The sequence below is a fragment of the Elephas maximus genome, chromosome 1, assembly GCF_024166365.1.
Source record: "Elephas maximus indicus isolate mEleMax1 chromosome 1, mEleMax1 primary haplotype, whole genome shotgun sequence".
NCBI classification, from domain to species: Eukaryota; Metazoa; Chordata; class Mammalia; order Proboscidea; family Elephantidae; genus Elephas; species Elephas maximus.
The window spans coordinates 165500475-165519053 of NC_064819.1; the positions used below are offsets into that span (position 1 = coordinate 165500475).

The window sequence follows — 18579 nt, forward strand, 5'->3', positions numbered from 1 at the left end:
TATCCTCATGGGAACACAATCAGGTTAAAAACCTTTAGGGTGATCTACTAAATGACAACAGGCATATTTGAGATTGAGGCCCTATACCAGGAAAATATTTCATTTTTCCCTATACTGAGGAAAGCTTATAAGTATAGAAAGTTAGGAGAGGCTAAGAAATTACGGAGAACAGGGAAAGTCTCAAGGGAAAGAGACTAAGAGAAATAGAAAGATTTTTTTTTAAGACATTTGCCATCTGTGCCTCTCAAAAAGATGCCAGGCAGCTCCCCAGCCTATGGGTTGGGGAAGCTCTTCTCACAAACCCTGGAAGATATCCCATTAGGTTTCCCCACTAGGAAGATAATAAAGAGTAGCAGATGGGATCCTGTGACTGGCAGGAGGTTATTTGGAAATGGAAGGCCATGAGGTTGGTGGTGTTCACTGTTAACTCAGTTAACCTTTCCTTCCCTTCATTTTTCTTTTAACGAACTCTCTAATTTTACATGCTGAGTTCTCTACCAATACTATTCATATCTGGCTTGTCTTTTTTATTTATTCAGTTTTCAATTTTTCTCTCTCTCTTTTAAAGTCTTTGCTTATTTTTCCAACCTCATATGTTTGAGAAAGGTACTTTTGTAATTTTCTACCAAAAGATTTGTAGTTGTGCCCCAAACTGAACAAAATTAATGCATTAAAAATACCGTAGTACTGCAAATTTCTGTATATGGGCAAAGAATAAGCGTGCTTTTAAAGAAAGCAGTACAGAGATCTGCCAAACCTGGAAACTTACTAATATATAAAAATATTACTGCTCTAGTACTTTTCTAAATTTGGAACAGTTCTATTTTACATTGACATGTGAAACCCATACTTATAGTCAATATCTACAGTTTTGTAGAAAAATAAGAATCTCACAACTCTTCAAATTGGATATTTGATATATAAATACATTTCTGTGTAGTCACAAGAACCATAACAACTCAGTATATTAAAAAATTTACTGAAAGTGCTAGAGACAGAACACATTTGGGGCATATTTTGCTTTCTTTCAAAGCTATTAATATTCCAGAAAGCATATTTCAAAGATCTTTTTAAGGAAATAAATTTGCCCTAACTACAAAAGCTTTTCATTTCTATTACTGTTTTAAAATAGGCTAACTTCTACAAGCCCACTGAACATATCAAAGCATGATTCTGGTTTGCATGACGACAGGCATTTTCTACTCTAGACTTGAGCTTTCAGTGCCAACATCATTAAGGGATTCTTCAAATTATGTTTCAAATGTCATTTTCCCTCAGGATTTTCACTTATATCTAATTAGACTACTTACTCCATGCCATGTAATCCCTGTTGCCAAAACTGCTAAATGCTTCAATAGGAGGAGGGCATCAATAGAGCAAGACAGATGTAATGTCACTGGTTAATAATAGAGGTGTGAAGCAGCTGCCTTAATTATGAAGCTTATTAATTCATGGTGTTAAAAAAAAAACTTGGCAAAAGTTCTTATAAAATACCTAACTTTTTCAAAATAGCATCAGTGTGTTTAAAACTTAAAATATATGTCTTCAACGAGGAATCCTGAAATAATTATTTGTTAGTAATTAACATCTGCATTTAAGTACCTATAATTCTAGGTTTCAAGGTCACATAGAATTTTAAAAGTTTTTTAATTTGATTTTTATATGGATATAGCTGTACATATCAGTGCTTTAAAATTTTTTATATCTGGAATTAAACCTCAGGTTACAGATAGAATATGTCTAGGAGAGGAAGTAAGGTATAGGGCAAAGAGATCTGAACACTTATTTTCTGTTGGACCTGGTACAATTTAACCTCCTTAAACTTCAATTTTGTTATCTGTGTGGAAACCCTGGTGGCATAGTGGTTAAAGTGCTACGGCTGCCAAACAAAGGGTCGGCAGGTCGAATCCGCCAGGCGGTCCTTGGAAACTCTACGGGGTAGTTCTACTCTGTCCTGTAGGGTCGCTATGGGTAGGAATCGACTTGACGGCACTGGGTTTGGTTTTGTTTTTTCGGTATTAACATTTACCATGAAACATGTTAGAGGATTATAAATAATGCATATAAAATGCCTGGGATGTAGTCAGTGCTCAATAAAAGGCTGTTAGTACTATTTTTTAATGTAATAAAAAGTTGATGTATTGGAAAGACAAGGTTTATATAACGGGATTACTATTTCAGAATAAAATTAATGGAGAGTTTCAATAATCTTTGGTCTATTTCACTGTCATTTAAAGACAATGAAATCTAAAAATGTAAGTCAGGCACAGTTTAACTTTTTAACAATAAAGAGTAAGTACATACAGACTTCTCAAAAGAGGTACCATGAGAGAAAAAACAAACAAACGTTAATTGAAGTGTGTTTTATTTTTTCAGAGTTGATTGGAATAAAGGTTCTTATATTATGGAATAATATCAACAGAAATTTGTACCTGAAAGTACAACAGTTTGCCAAATTAAAAACAATAAAAACCCCCAATATTCTGAATGATAAAAAATGTTCCTAAATATTTTAGACAGCCAACAGAACAACTAGTGCAAATGCCACACGGGTCCAGTCCTAATCCCTGTTCCTTGGTGCCTAACTCAATGATCATCACACCAAATATGAGAACATGTCCACCTTCTCCTTTAATTATGTAGTAGTTTCATCACTAACAAATCCACTCCAGTCCTTTTTGAATTTACATATTTTTTTGGCCTATATTCTATCACCTGAAGTAATAAATCCTCTGAGTTTATTGCTTGCAGGACCAGATGGAACTTCCTACTAACTGAAAACGTACTGTGTTCAAGATCCAAAGAATGCTTCCATTCATACTCCTTGATTTTAATTTCAGCTCACCGGTCAAAGCCTTTGCCTTTCTGAAATGCCCTAATTGTAAGTCTTCTATCGTCTGAGTAGCTTACTTTGGGCCTATTTAGACTTTCTCCATGACGTCCTTTTGATACAGGGCCACCAGAAATGTATATTGCAAATCTCCCCCATGAGGAAGATTAACATGAAGGACAAAATATTATTTCCTGTTTTGTTTTTAGATACACTTTTTTGATGATGGGCAACATTCTGCTGCCATTCGTGGAGTATGCTGAGCTGATGTCCTCCAACAGTGGAAACATCCAAGTCTTTTCCATGGTTTATTACCATGAGCATAGTTTATATATACTATCAATGCACATACACAAATATATACACATATAGTATATGTATACATATATAAGAAGTTTCTCATTTTTGTTCACTGTTCTACCTCCTGTACCTAGAAAATGACTTATATATTGTAGGCACACAATAAATATTTTTGGGTGAATCAATATACGACTGTGAGTAGAAAGGTGACAGATGGAACTTAAAATGGACAAATGTAGGGTAAAACATTAAAGATAAAAGCTCTAAGTTATACACACTTCAGTATACCCTTAAGATATTTCTTTAGACAATTTAATTTAGCTTAGCTCCTTACTATTTGGAAGAGTTTAGTTTCATCTGTACACCAGAAATTTCCTGTTGTCTCCAACCTCCAGTCAAAAGGGTGACACTGTCAATATAATACTATTCTGCAAACTACCAGGCTGACCCTAGCCATCCTACAGACAGAAGAAGAAAAAGGCTAGAATTTAGAAAATTGGGCATAAATGGGCCTAACATATGGAATTTTTACCAGACCTGACAACCTTCTGCTAGGAAATACTGAGGGAAGCAGCAGCTTATAGTGGCAAAAAACACTATCAAAGAAAGCATATGAAGAGGTGGCCTGATTAAATATTTTCTCTTTTACATGCTAAAGAAAAGGTCTTTTCTTGTAAATATCACAAAGGAAATAAAATTGTATATCCCTGTTTAAAAAGAATCTCTCATTCTAACTTCAGAAAAGTTGACAGTAATATGGAAAATGCTTAGATAAAGGGTAAGAATTCCAGTTCACTTAAATAAAAGGAAAACAAAAACAAAACCCTACAGCTAAGATTGAAATTCCAGATACACACTTTCTCTCAAAGAAGGCAGGTCTAAAAGAAGGTAACAATCATCAGTTATGAATATATATGATCAAGAGATAATCACTTGATAACATGTTTTGATGTTAATTGGAGAGAAATAATAAGTTTATATATTTTTAAATGTTTGGTGAAAGTTAATCAATGTTTTAATATTTTCTTACTCTCTGGTTGCCTACTAGTTTATTTTCTCTGTGCCAACAATAATCACCTTGCAATATATTCTGAGAGTCTAAAAGAAAACTATGAACACAATTTCTACACTAACATTAATACCCAAGAAAACAAAAACTAAAGACAAATATGTAGAATACTAAAATAATGAAATAAGAAATTATGAAAAAAAATTTCATGTGCTGCCAAAATTAAATTTATGAAAATATTATAGTGAGTTCAAATCAATACTCAAGAGAAGAGAAGCTTTTCAGTCGTGATCTTCTCAGAATACTAAACATTTCCGGAAATTTAAAAAAAAAAAGTTTAAAATGACTTCAGAAACATCAATGAGACATCTTAGTAAAAGAAGATGCTGATAGTGGATAAAGTTTTGATACTATACTAAATTGCTAAAAAACATAATGAATTTTATTAGGTATTATAGTAGCAAAAAATAATGATAATAGAAATAGGTCTCTGAAACACAAATGCTATCCCCAATGCTTTTCTTTGCTCTGCACTGCTCCCTATAGCTCATCCTGCACCCTGTAGCCCCAATATGACTGCTTTTTTCTCCTCATCTCAAAATCACGAGAAGCTTAATATGTGTTTCTGGAAGTGAGAGAAGGGAAGAAACCAAGGCTCTGTGGGTCATTTAGGAGTCTGTGGCGTGGTCACAAAAAATATTCAAAAACACTTCTCAGTTAAGAAAAACAATGTCTAGCGATTACATTATAATTGCAACCCAGTAACATCCCAGAACTCACACTCAGGATGGAAAGCAATTCTTCAACACTGCATTCTGGTTTCAAATGCTCCTTGAACATTTTAACTGTTTGGTGCTTCAAATAGTAATAGGAGGCAATTCGGCCATATGTCCGAGTTTCAATGCTCCGATTATCCTATTTCAAAAGAAAGATAAAATGACATAAATAAAAATACAACAGAAGTATGTAAATTAATAAAATGAATAATCCATACTGCAGATTATTATTGCAACAACTTTGATAATGATTTTAGTTATCATTAGAAGCAAAAACCTTACTGTTAAAAAGCTAGGCAATCTTTACAACTGGAATATATATGCTGAATCTTACCTCTCCAATTTTAATACAGTAGGAATGTTCCAACTCAACCAGGGACTTTTCAACCAGATTAGATAGAAATTTGTTCACAGAATCATGGCTCACATCACCCAAACTGTAGTAGCTAAAAAAAAGCAAGGTTATTATTTGTTTTAAGACATTTTCTCTTAAAACTATCACCTCAGTTTCATATTGTCCTTTTCAGAATTTCAAAAACATTACATTTACAGCAAATCAAAGAAATGAAGCAACTGCAATTACCATTTCTATTTTACATATCAAAAGCCCCATATGAAGGTAAGTTCACACTGATGGACAATGATAATTTATTAAAAATATGTAAGATAAGCAGATAAAATTCTGCATCACCTCAAAAAAATACTAACTCCAGTGTTAAAACTGGCATTACTTAAATTTACACATCTACACTAAAATTACACACTGAATTTAGAAATTCTTTGATATACAGAATTTTCCTTTTATGTATAAAACCCATCCACAAATCAAAATATCAAACCCACTGATGTTGAGTTGATTCTGACTCATAGTGACCCTATAAGACAAGGCAGACTGTCCCATACGGTTTTAAAGGCTATAAGTCTTTACCGAAGCAGATCGCCACATCTTTCTCCTGTGGAGTGGATGGTAGGTTTGAACCACTGACCTTTTGGTTAGCAGCCAAGTGCTTAACCACTGTACCACCAGGGCTCCTTAAAACCCATCCCCAGTAACTTCGAAATGCTCAAAGAAGCACTGATTTGCAAGGTAGATGAGTTCTTTTAGGAAATTTAGTCAATTTTTGCTCCCTTAGTGCCAAAGGAATAAATGTCATCCTAATGAGAAGGACGTCTTGCTTGGCAAAGTAGAGGGTCAGCAAAAGACAGGAAGACCCTCAACAAGATGGACTGACACTGTGGCCGCAATGAAGGGCTCAAGCATAGCAACGATTGTGAGGATGGCACAAGGCTGGGCAGTGTTTTGTTCTGTTGTACATAGGGTTGCTGTGAGTTGGAACCAACTCAGTGGCACCTAACAATAACAATAATGACTGCAAGGAACGTCATCAGGCTGAAAAACAAACATTCCAACTAAGCTTCGATATACAGAAAACACATGGGTCTAGCTCTGTATGTTTTCCAAGAAAAAACACTAAGGACATGCAATTCAGTTGAATGCTCCTCCCTGCAACTCTGGAACGTTCTTGGAAAATCTCTATGATTACTAGGACTCTGTGCCTGGGAACAGATCAAAGGGCAAGGGACTGCATTTATAGTCACGGCAGTTCTCTATATTCCTGTTAGGTGAAACCTCTACCCGTGTCAGCATGGAGAATTTATATGGCCTACCTTTCCTCCCCCTACTCAAATCAAGAAAAAAGAGTGGAAAGTGACCTCAGATAACAGGCTCTCATCAATGAAAACCCTGCATGTGTACAGAAATAGGAAAAGGACCTTCACAGCCTAGGAAAAGAGTGTTTACAATCTAAAATGGGACAGTCAGGCCTAAAGGATACCACAAACTGAGAAGGATGGGGAAACATTGTCCAATATGGAGATTTTTATGATTTTTTTTTTTCTTTCTTCAAAAGGAAAGACTTGGGGCCAGTAAACTATAATTTTTTTTTTTAAATATGCAAAGGAGGACTTCAATCACGGCAGGATATATCTTCATTAGAAAGAGAAGTTAGCACAAATGGCTACCTATACCCAAATATGAGACTCTCCACTAAGTAATGATTAATAAGAAACCACTGGAATAATTTAGGAAATATAAATCATAATTATATGCTAAGGATTTGCATTTTCAAAGAAAAGTAATACTGCATTTTATACAAATAGCATACACTTTCTGTGTCTGTTTGCTGGCCACTCCCCGCCCCCCACTCCGCCCAAGGCACTCTCACAAGTGCCGTCATGCATAGCATGGTGTGCTTATGAAAATACCTGGCCGGGTAGCCAGCAAACGAATGCAGAAGGCACACATTATTTGTGTAAGATACGGTAGTTACCTTTTAGTCCATAGAGAAATTATTCTTTCCTGGAAAAGTTCTTGTCATGAACCAAAATAAAGCAATATTTATCAAGGAGCAGGTAAATAAGTATTAAACCTAGAGCTGGAGTTAACTTATACCAAATGTATCAGTGATGCAGTAGTCACAGCAGCTCGGCTGCTAACTGAAAGGTCAGCAGTTTGCATTTACCAGCTGCTACGCGGGAGAAAGATGTGGTAGTCTGATTCTGTAAATATTACAGCCTTGGAAACCCTATGGGGCACTTGTACTCTGTCCTGTGGGGTTGCTATGAGCCTGAATCGACTTGACGGCAATGGGTAATGGATACAAATTTACAAGTAATCAGGCATATAAGGAAATGAAAAACCAGCATTACAATGCATTAGAAAATATTCCCTTTATTCTGGAAAATGACTAAAAAAGAATATTCAATTAGAATAACTTCTGCTTTAGAAGTGATAATAAAAATTCTGGACATCCAAAGCCCCATAGGAGACAGATTCCCCAAGCCATTCTAAATTACTAAAAATATACTTTCTCTTTCATTTTTTTTCTATGAAATAAAATTCATCAGCTAAACTTTTTGCAGCATAAGTGCTTACTTTTTATTTCACATTCTTTGGCTTGCTAAACCTATAAATTTTCCAACACTATTTTCAGCTATTTCAGTTATTCAAAGAAATAACTTTATTAATATATGATTGATAAAGTTATTTCTAAATTGAAAACACTAGTGAAAATGTGCCTAGGACACAGTAAAACTGAGCCCATTGCCATTAGTTGATTACAGAGTAAAGCTTCCCCGTAGGTTTTCCAAGGCTGTAAATCTTTCTCCTGTTGAAAAAGACTGCCACATCATTCTCCTTTGGAGATGCTGGTGAATTCGAACTGCCAACCTGACAGCTAGCAGCCGAGTGCTTAACCACTGTGTGCCAGGGCTCCTTAGGACACTACATAAGTAGTATCATTTGTAGGACAAGAATCAAGCTATTCTCTATGCAATTAACATTACAGAAGGAAGACATTTGGAAAATAATGTTATTGTGAAATACAAAGTTAAAATTTCATTTTTAATCTATGAATTTATTAGATCATTTGAAAGAAAAATTCCACTGATGCTGCTACTGATCACAAGCCATTATCCTATAAATATAACTGGAATGCAAACATCACAATTTTATGCTTTAGTGAATTAATACACAAATAATACTTAAAACCATAAGTGACAACAACTTTCCTTCAAAAATTATAGTTTCTTTTTTATATTTATTTTATTCATTGTTTTATGTATTTAGAAGATACATTTTGATGAGCTAATATTCCTTCCAAAGTTTCTTTATTTAAGTCTATTGGTAAATTTTTTGAACTAATATGTGACTTTCATCCAGATAAAGTACAGTCAGGGTAGACATTTCTTAAACATTTAAAACAAGTTGTTGAAAAGAAAAAAAAATCAACTAAAATCTTATTTCTGAGGCTAAAACAAATTATCTGACTATGACAAGTAATCTAACTTGCTAAAAATTACCGCATTTCTTTGGAACTATCTTTTAGGTCATATAAAGTTTTGAGAGATATGTATTCTGACACTTTGATGAATAAAGGATAGAATTTAGATTCATATATTTATCATTAGCATAATATGATTTGTGCTTCTATCAAGTGAACTTCTGTCACAGTGCAAGTTCGAGCCTAAACAAATATAAGCATTTAGTTTAAAAGATTACATATCATTAAATTCAATAATTACTTTAGCAATTTAAAAAGCATGCAAGAGCTAAGGATAAAGGTCTGTTTTCATGTTGTACTCTCCACGGTACAAAATTTATAATTTACTGCTTATTTTAAACAGACATATTACACAACTGTTTAATTACAGATAATGGATACAATGTAGTTTCATGTTCACTGCATTGAATCATCAAGTCATTATCTTCTTTTTGCCATAAACACATAGCCTATCTTTTTGTCAGCATGCTATTTCATTTATTTCACAGCAAAACCCAGTTTTACAATAATTGACTTGTCAGAAGCTCTAATTTATGAGGCTGAGCTCTGTAAGATTTCTCTATATTGGACTCAACCTGCACACAAGCAGGGTTGAATATTTACAATGCTGTTAACAGGTGCTGAGTTGTTTAATGATTCTAATAGCCACAAGCATACTGAGAAAGCCAGCGGGATCACAATTACAGGCTGTTTGAACACAACAATTACTAGTCCCCTGAGAGGTGTGAAAGTCAAAGGCAGTTTGATACTGACAGCATTCAGCACCTGGGCTAGACAAGCTAACTTCTATTAGCAGTCCATTGGGAAAAAGTCATAACAAATCTCTCCCTATCATAAAAATTTACAAAGTTCATAAAATTTAAACAGTCAAAAACTGAAGCCACTTTTAAGAAATTATCTTTACAAGATCTTATCAAAGGATGAGCAAGAACACCACACACGAAACCTCAAGTTATCTTTTTCAAATCTTAATAAGGATGAAATTTCACCAGTTGAGGACAAAATAGATTTTACAGTAATGTAAAACACAGATAAAGTTACACCGAACAGTTTGGATTTAATGTGAACAGAAGCAGTCATTTCCTGTTTGCTTTACGTAAACCTGGCCAGAGATCTCGCTGGGAAATTTTTCATCAGTCTTGAACTGCTGCTGCTATAGCTGTCAGTACTGGGAAGTTGTTTATTACAGCACCATGTTTTTTTATGTTCAGATTATGCAGCAGTAATAATGACACAAATAATGAAAGTGGTTTCAGGGACAGCTGAAACAACCACAACCTTTTTGTTCTAGAAATATTTAAAAGCTTTCTCAGGGAAAAACAGTAAAATTGAACATACAAATTGAATCCAGAATTCAATTTGGAATGTGTTTTATGAAAGCACCGGTACATGTGCTTATATACATTTGGCCAAGCTAATGTACGTATGTGTCTCTATATACACACATCAATATATATTTAATAAATACACATCATTTTATGCAAATAAAAAAAACATGCAAGAATATAAATGTATATAATAGAGCATTTTCCAGGAATAGTGGGCTGACATCTTCATCAATATACGTTTTGGGGAGGAAGTGGTGGGCGGTACTTTACAGTACTATGATTAAATGAAGGAGGTTGGGGAATTTGGTCATATTTTTATCTATATATAACCACATTCAAGAATACTGTTATTCAAATTCCCTATTTTATGAAGTACCTTTTTATCTCCTTGACATACCTTTTTTTTTTTTTTTTTTTTGAGAGATGTGTTAAAGTCTCCCAACACAACTGCAACTTAGTTCATTTCTTGGATCTCTTTCATTTTTTGCTTTATATATTTTGATGTTATTTCAAGTTATTTAAAAATCTATAACCTCTATAACTTCTTAGCGATTGTGACTGTTACCAATACGAATCATTCTTTTGTCCCATTTAATCCTTTTTTGTCTAGAATCTCATTTTAATTCTACAACTATTGCTTTCATTTTATTATTTTTCTTAACATCTTTCTCAATCCTTAATTTTCAACCTTCCTACGTCACTTTGATTTAAGATGTTGCTTGCTTAGCTAGATTAAGGAAAAAAAAAAAAAAAACCTCAATCTGAGAATTTGTCTTTCATTTATAACATTTGTTACTATAGTTGAACTGACTGATGACATGAGGAGATTATGTCACTCTTCTCCTCAAAACCCCATGATGTCTTCCATTTCACCCAGAATGAAAGTCAAAGTCCTTACCAGGGTTTATAATGCCCCACATGACCTGTACTACCACCTGTGCCCAACTTCCTTAACTGCTGCTCTTGCTACTCTCCCCCTCATTTATTTCACTCCAGCTGCACATTCTCGTTGTTCCATAAATACACCAGACATGCCTGCCTTAGAACCTCTCCCCTTCCCTCAGCCTGAAACGCTCTTCACCCAGATATTCATGTGCTTAACCTTCTCACCTCTTTCAAGTCTTTGCTCAAATGTTAGCACTTTAATGAAGCCCATCCTGCCTCCCTACTTAATACTGTAATCTCCCTGCCCTACTCCCTGGTTCTCCCACTCTTCCTTACCGTGTTCTACTTTTTTCCAAAGCACTTACCACCTTGTAACATACTTCTAAATCTACTGGCTGTGCTGCAAGAATGTAAGCTCCACAAGAGCAGTGATTTTTGTCTGTTTACTAATTTAGTTCAAAATGCCTTATTCTGTACCTGGCATATAGTTAGGTGCTCAGTAAATGTTTACTGAATTAAAAAAATAAATTTAAATTTTAAATGCTTATACCTTATTCTTTTAGGAGACTACATGATTCTTGAGACAGGAAATCATTACTTAGGTTTCTACTACCTTCCAATAGAACCTAATACAGTTACAAATCACAGCATGCTCTTTTTAATCTTTATTACCATATCTATTCTGGACTGGCTAACTTACATGGCAGGGGCTTGGGCACAGGCTCCTACTTCAGAATCATGATGGTCTCAAGTCTTAACCTAGTCAGATGTCTTGAAATATGTATAGGTAGCTACTAAAGGTCACTCAGTATGTATGGTTGAGAGTGGATAATCTACCAGCTCCTGAAAATCAATTGAAGCTGCATTAATCAATACGTGACTGGATGTTTAAGGCTGCTAGAATTTGGCTGGATATAAGGGTATTGCAGGCAGGAAAACAGTGATATCAAAAGCAAGAAAGTGAGAGGAATCTCTTACCTAGCAGTAGTGTGGGTTGATGTCTCCTTTAATCTACCCTAGCCCCTCTGGTAGTGAGGAACCCAATTCTCCTCTGGGGAAGCAAGGGGGCAGGAAAAGCAGCAGCTACAACTACTGTATGTCCTAAGCCAATTCATCAGAATCACTGCACCAAGACAATGAGCTCTTCTGACTCCCAGAATTTCCTCTGAGGGAAAGGTAACCATCAAAGTAACAGAGGCAATGGGAACTAAGGAATACTAGTATATTGTACTGACCAGGAAAAGACCTGGAGATGTGCTCCCATAAAGATTATAGCCTAAGAAACCCTATGGGGCAGTTTCATTTTTTCTTAGGGTTGCTCTAAGTTGGAATTGACTCAGTGGCACACAACAACATAGCCTTGTGAGGAGGACAGGCCCTAAGCTGTCAGTACTCAAGAAGTCCCCTGGCTCACAGGCTCAGTATAATTTAATTTATAACCCAAGTACATCCCCTCAGAATTTCACCCTTTGTCCACCCTGCTAAGCATTCCAAGCTTCTTGTTCTGTCCCTAATCGTTTATTACAATCACATGAGAATTTTCACACCGTAATATTACTAACACACAAAGCAGTTTGTAATTGGAGCAACAGGCAGTGATACCTACTCCAGTTTCTCTTAGTGCGGTTCTACTCTGAATGGGGTCTCCAACTGTACTCTTGGCTCATCTCACTCTCAGGGCTGAACAACGTAAACACTGGATAGTTTCCTACTTATCGTCTTGTCTCTAAGCCTTATCTAGTTCCCACCTCCAATACAATACATTTAATTTCTGATCAATATTGCCTGTCAGCTTGCAAACCAGGCTAGATTGGGGATAGAACACAAGTAGGTTAAGCAACTGAAGAACTATGGATGCAAAGGAGAAGAAATATTAAAAAGCAAATTTGAGGTTTGAAGTCAAGGTAAACAGATGCAGAGTAATATCATTAACAAAAGTAAGGAAGATAGATTAGAGGAAGATTTTGATAGTTATATGATTAATTCAGTTCTAGACATGCTGAGTTTGAAATTATGGTGAGAAATACATGAGGCAACATTCAGAAGTCTGGTGGAGAAATAAGACTATAATTTGGTAGAGAGATCAGATTGGAGTAATGTACTTTTGGGGTCTTTCACACAGTTGAGAAATATAAAGGATCTCTAGAAAAGATTTTTAAATATTATGTACCGAGAAGGACAAAACATCACTTCTGCAGTATTCTTGCCAAAAATGCATAACACAAATTTAGCAATGATGAAACTTCAGACAAAACCAAATTGAAAGACATTCTACAAAATAACTGGTCAGTACTTTTCACAAGAGTCAAGGTTATGACAGACAAACAAAGGCTGAGGATAAATCCCACTTGATCATGGTATATAATCCTTTTAATATGCTTTTTGATTTGGTTGGCTAGTATTTTGTTGAGGATTTCTGCATCTATATATTCATATGGGATATTGGTCTGCAGTTGTCTTCTCTTGTGGTGTCTTTGACTTCGGTATTAAAGTCATCCTAGTCTCACAGAACGAGTAAGTGTTCCCTCCTATTTTCTGGAAGAGTTTCGGAAGGATTGGAGTCACTTTTATAAATGTTTAGTAGAAATCCTCAATGAAATCATCTGGTCCAGCACCTTTTGTTTTTGGGAAGTTTTTAATTACTGATTCAACCTCTTCACTTGTTATGGTTTGTTAAGATCTACTTCTTCTTGAGTCATTGCAGGAAGTTTACACGTTTCTAGGAATTTGTCCATTTCATCTGGGTTGTCTTATTTGCTGGCGTACAATTATTCAAAGATTCTCTTATATCCTTTTCATTTCTGAGGGTTGGTTGTAATGTCTACACTTTTATTTCATTTTTTAGATACTTACATCTTCTCTCTTTTTTTTTTCTTTGTCAATCTAGCTAGAGCTTTGTCAATTTTTTTGATCCTTTCAAAAAACCAACTTCTGGTTTCATTGATTCTCTCTACTGTTTTTCTATTTTATTTATCTTTGCTTTGATCTTTGTTATTTCCTTCCTTCTGGTAGCTTTGGGATTGTTTTGCTCCTTTTTCTTCAGTTCCTCAAGTTGTAGAGTTAGATTACTGATTTTAGATTTTTATTCTTTTTTTTTAAATGTAGGCATTTACTGTTACAAATTTCTCTGTGAGCAATGCCTTCACTATACTCCATAAGTTTTGGTATGTTGTGCTTTCATTTTCATTCAACTCTAAATATTTTCTGATTTCTCCCTTTATTTCTTCCTCTACCCAGTGGTTTCTAGTGTGGTGTTTAATTTCTATACATTTGTGTATTTTCCAGTTTTCCCTTTGTTAGTAAATTTCTTATTTCACTCCATGTGGTTAGAAAATATGTTTTATTTATTGAGCCTTGCAATGTGACCTAACATATGGTCTCTCCTTGAGAATGATCCATGTGCACTGGAGAAGAACATACATTGTGCTGTGGAAGGATGTATATTGCGTCGTTGTTGGGTGGAATGTTCTATATGTATCAATTAGGTCTAGTTGGTTTATAAGTGTCATTCAGGTCCTCTTTTACTGATCTTTCTAGATGTTCTGTCCATTATTGAAAGTGGCGTATCAAAGTGTCTGTGACAGTTAAGATTGTGTGGCAACTTGGCTGGGCCATGATTCTCAGTGTATTGGTAGTTGTATAATGTTGTGATCACTTCTCTGTTGAAATCTGATATGTGGTCACCCCCATAATGGAATCTGGTGAGTGGTACCAGTGGGGGTGGGGCCTGTGGTAGCTCACTGCTCCCTCAGCCTTCATCTCTCCGCCTTCTGCTGCCTACTTCCTTCCTGCTCACCTTGCCAAGGTTGTTGGGTTGTTTTGAATCCAGCAGCGGTCCCTTGTCTGACCTCTGGCTCTTATCTGTCCATCTTGGGATTCATTGATCTTCCCAGCTTGCAAGTAAGAGCTCCCTTGGGTTCGCTAGGCCCTGCAGCTACGTGAATCAAGAGAAACCTTGTGGTCTTGCCTGACAACCTTGGGGGTTCCTCAACCTTCACAGCCTGTGAGTGGAAGCCCTGCTCTCTGACCTGCTCATCTTGGGTTCACCAGCTTACGTGGCTCCATGAATTGAGAAAGGCTTCTATCCTGATCCAAGGCCTTGGGACGTTCCAACCTCTACAATCGCGTGAGCTGTTCCCTTGATATCTCTCTCTATATATTTATATGCTTTACCAGTTTTGCTTTCTAGAGAACCCAGCCTAAGAAGTCTCCAACTATTATTGCTGCACTATCTATTTTTCCATTAAATTCTGTGTTTTATATATTTTAGGGCTCTGATGTTAGGTGGATATATATTTATAATTGTTATATATTCTCAATGAATTGACCCTTCTATCTTATGTAATGTCCACCTTTGTATCTTATAATAGATTTTGATTTAAGTCTACCTTATTTCTTATATCTTATTAAAATTGCTACCCCAACTCTCCTTTGGTTACTATTTACATGGAATTTTTTTCATCCTTCCACTTTCAACATATTTGTGTCCTTGGGTCTAAGATGCGTCTCTTGTAGACAGCATATAGTTGGATCTTGTTTTTTTTTAATCCATTCTGCCACTTTCTGTTTTTTTGATTGGAACATTTAGTCCATTTACATCCACAGTAATTACCAATAAGGATGGATTTACTTCGCACTCCTTGGAAACTCCATGGGGCAGTTCTACTCTGTCCTATAGGGTCGCTATGAGTCGGAATCGACTCGACGGCACTGGGTTTTTTTACTTCTGCTATTTTGTTGGTTTCTGTGTACCTTATACCTTCTTTGTCTTTCATTTCTCTTAATACTGCCAACTTTTGTGATTTGTTTTTTTTGTAGTGGACAATTTTGATTCCCTTCTCTTTTCCTTTTGTGGGTATTTTTTTTAGCATATTTTCTTTATGATTGCCACAATGACTACATTTAACATCTTATACTTACAATAAAAAAATTGTATTATAACCTGGTCTAAATTGATACCAACTTAACTTCAATTAACATGCAAAACTGTATACCTAAAATGTCTCCCCTGCCATTAATTTTGTTATCACTTATAATTTTATACATCATGTGCCCTTATTCAGGTATTCTTTGCACTGTTTTTGGTAAGCCTCAAACTATTTCAAAATGCAAAGTTTAAAAATAAAAACAATTAAAAAAAGGAAGCACACACAAAATACAGTATACTTGCAGATTCAGTACCAAAAAAAAAAAAACAAAACCCATTGCCGATGAGTTGATTCTGACTCATAGCAACCCTATAGGACAGGGTAGAACTGCCCCATACAGTTTCCAAGGAGCACCTGCTGGATTCGAACCGCCGGCCTTTTGGTTAGCAGCCATAGCACTTAACCACTATACCACCAGGGTTTCTGCAGATTCGGTAAGGCACTATAATTTGCCAAAACACTCAACTTGCCTTAGGTAATTGTTCCTTTGTGTACCAAACAGATAAACTGACTGAAATGAAGGTTCTTTATCTCTAAAGTAGACTTTTTAAGATGGTATATACTCGTAAAGTAACTGGAAGGGGATACAGAGTTAACAGCTCACTAACTGGCGTTTACCATGTTCTTCATAGTTAATACAATTTTAGAAAGACTTTAACTTCTTTGTTTGATTCTTAACACGACCCTGTGAGGGAGGTAGGCTACTACTCACTTTCCAGATGAAGAAAGTGAAGCTCAGAGAGGTGAAATGACTCAAGGTTAAACAGTAAGAGTAGTGCTGAGACAAGGAAATCAGTGTTCTGATTCCAAGCTCAAAGCTCTTTCCACCACATGAATGGCCTCTATCCTTAAGATATAAAAATAAGGAACATATCTGTAGTAATATACAGTTATATGCCAAGCTAAAGAGAAAGAAAAAAAAAAGGGGGGTGGGGGTTCTGAATTATTAGTCAGAAGACTTAGGTTTTTAATTCCTGGCTTTATCACAAACTAGTCACTTTAGGTTTCCTACCCTCTACATTTCTTCAATATCAAACAATAAGGTTGGATTAGAGTTCATGTAAAGTCTCTCCCAGTAGAAGATTTCATGATCCTAATCCTCCAAACTGTGCAAATGTGCGGTGCTGAGTGGCTATCTCATTGATAACGCGGCCACATCGTGCAAGAATATTTGTCCCTAATTTAAAGACCCTTAACAATCAAATAATTCTGAGCAAAACATCACCATATTCTCAAACTCCCATCTGTATAAGTAAAAATCAAGGATGTGAAAACAAGGTCTTTAAGGTACCAACAGGTAAGATTTAGTAGTGATAACATTTTCATCATGATCCCTCTAAGACCTTATAATGGTTGAATATTTCCTTCTATTTATATCAAGAATGTCCCTCAAATTTGGCTCCTCATTTCATTCCCTCTGCACCTTCCCCTATTATTAAACAGCTTCCTAACTGTTCTTCCTGCTGTAAATATTTCCCCATATCAACTCATTCCTTACCATACTACAATAAGTATTTAAACTAAACAAAACCTAATTTGGTGATGTCGATTTGTGTTTAAGAGTCTCCAGTGGCTCATCACAGTCAGCAGGATTGGATACACAGTCCTTAGCAAAGCATGCAGGCCCTTCACTCTGGCATTTGGCCTACTTTCAGGTTCCAATCTTCTTGTCCTCTTACTCATTAAGATTTCACTATGTCAAACTTCTTGGCATTCTCCAAACACTTATGACTCTTTCCAGTCCTGAAGGTCTTTGCACATATAATATTTTTCTGTTTGAAATGCCTTCTACCTTTTCTACTCCTGTTCCTTATTCAAGATCTGATTCAAGTATTACCTCTTCTGTGCAGCCTTCACTCTCATAGACTTCTATGCAGTTCTATTACAGCCCTTATGATTTACATTGTAATGATTTGTATATCTCTCTTCCATACTTTTAAAAGATCAGCCCTTGAAGACTTTGAAGACAGGGATTGATGTACTCATCTTTATGCCCCTGCGTAGCGTAACACCTGAATAACAGTAGGTGCTGACTGAAGATCTAAACTATCCAGCCTGAAACGAAAGACACTCCACCACTCACCAATGTTATTTCCGCTTGCAGTGTTCTTATTAACCTTTATAAAGCCTCACAAACTCTTCCCACTACAACTTCACAAACCTCACTCCTCTGAATTCCTACTGCACTCCAGTCAATCACTACCACACAGATTAGCATATTTCTTAACACTTCAGATGTTTTGTCTCGAGACCCAACAGCAGAGCAAGCTCCTTGAAGATATCCTAAAATAGTTAAAATAAGCTAAGTGAATCCTGGTAGCATAGTGGTTAAGAGCTATGGCTGCTAACCAAAACGACGGCAGTTCGAATCCACCAGGTGCTCCTTGGAAACTCTATGGGGCAGTTCTACTCTGTCCTACAGGGTCACTATGAGTTGGAATTGACTTGAAGGTGGCGGGGTTTTAAGTAATAAACACACAAAAGTGTTTGTCTTCTAATAGATCATAATATATTGTGATCATATTGAAGACATCATCCGACTTTCTGGGCAAATTTATATACCTAAAACATCCAAAATTCTAACTTTTTTGTATGTACGTGAATTTAGAATTTATTACTTTGAAACGTATCTTTATTCAGTGCAAAAAAAAAGACAAGGGTAAATAGCTGCGCTTCAAAGA

At 35.7% G+C, this 18579-nt stretch overlaps 1 protein-coding gene across 4 annotated transcripts in view; it reads right to left on the reverse strand.

The window, feature by feature from the left end:
* The window catches only part of ASCC3 (activating signal cointegrator 1 complex subunit 3), a 413165-nt gene that overhangs the window by 83999 nt on the left and 310587 nt on the right, over window positions 1-18579 (reverse strand). For all 4 annotated transcript variants that reach the window (XM_049897967.1, XM_049897961.1, XM_049897954.1 and 1 more), the window contains 2 exons: window positions 5250-5361; window positions 4920-5054 (listed from right to left, as the gene is read on the reverse strand). In XM_049897967.1, coding sequence (XP_049753924.1) covers window positions 4920-5054; window positions 5250-5361 — 247 coding nt within the window. The remainder of the gene's footprint in view (window positions 1-4919; window positions 5055-5249; window positions 5362-18579) is intronic.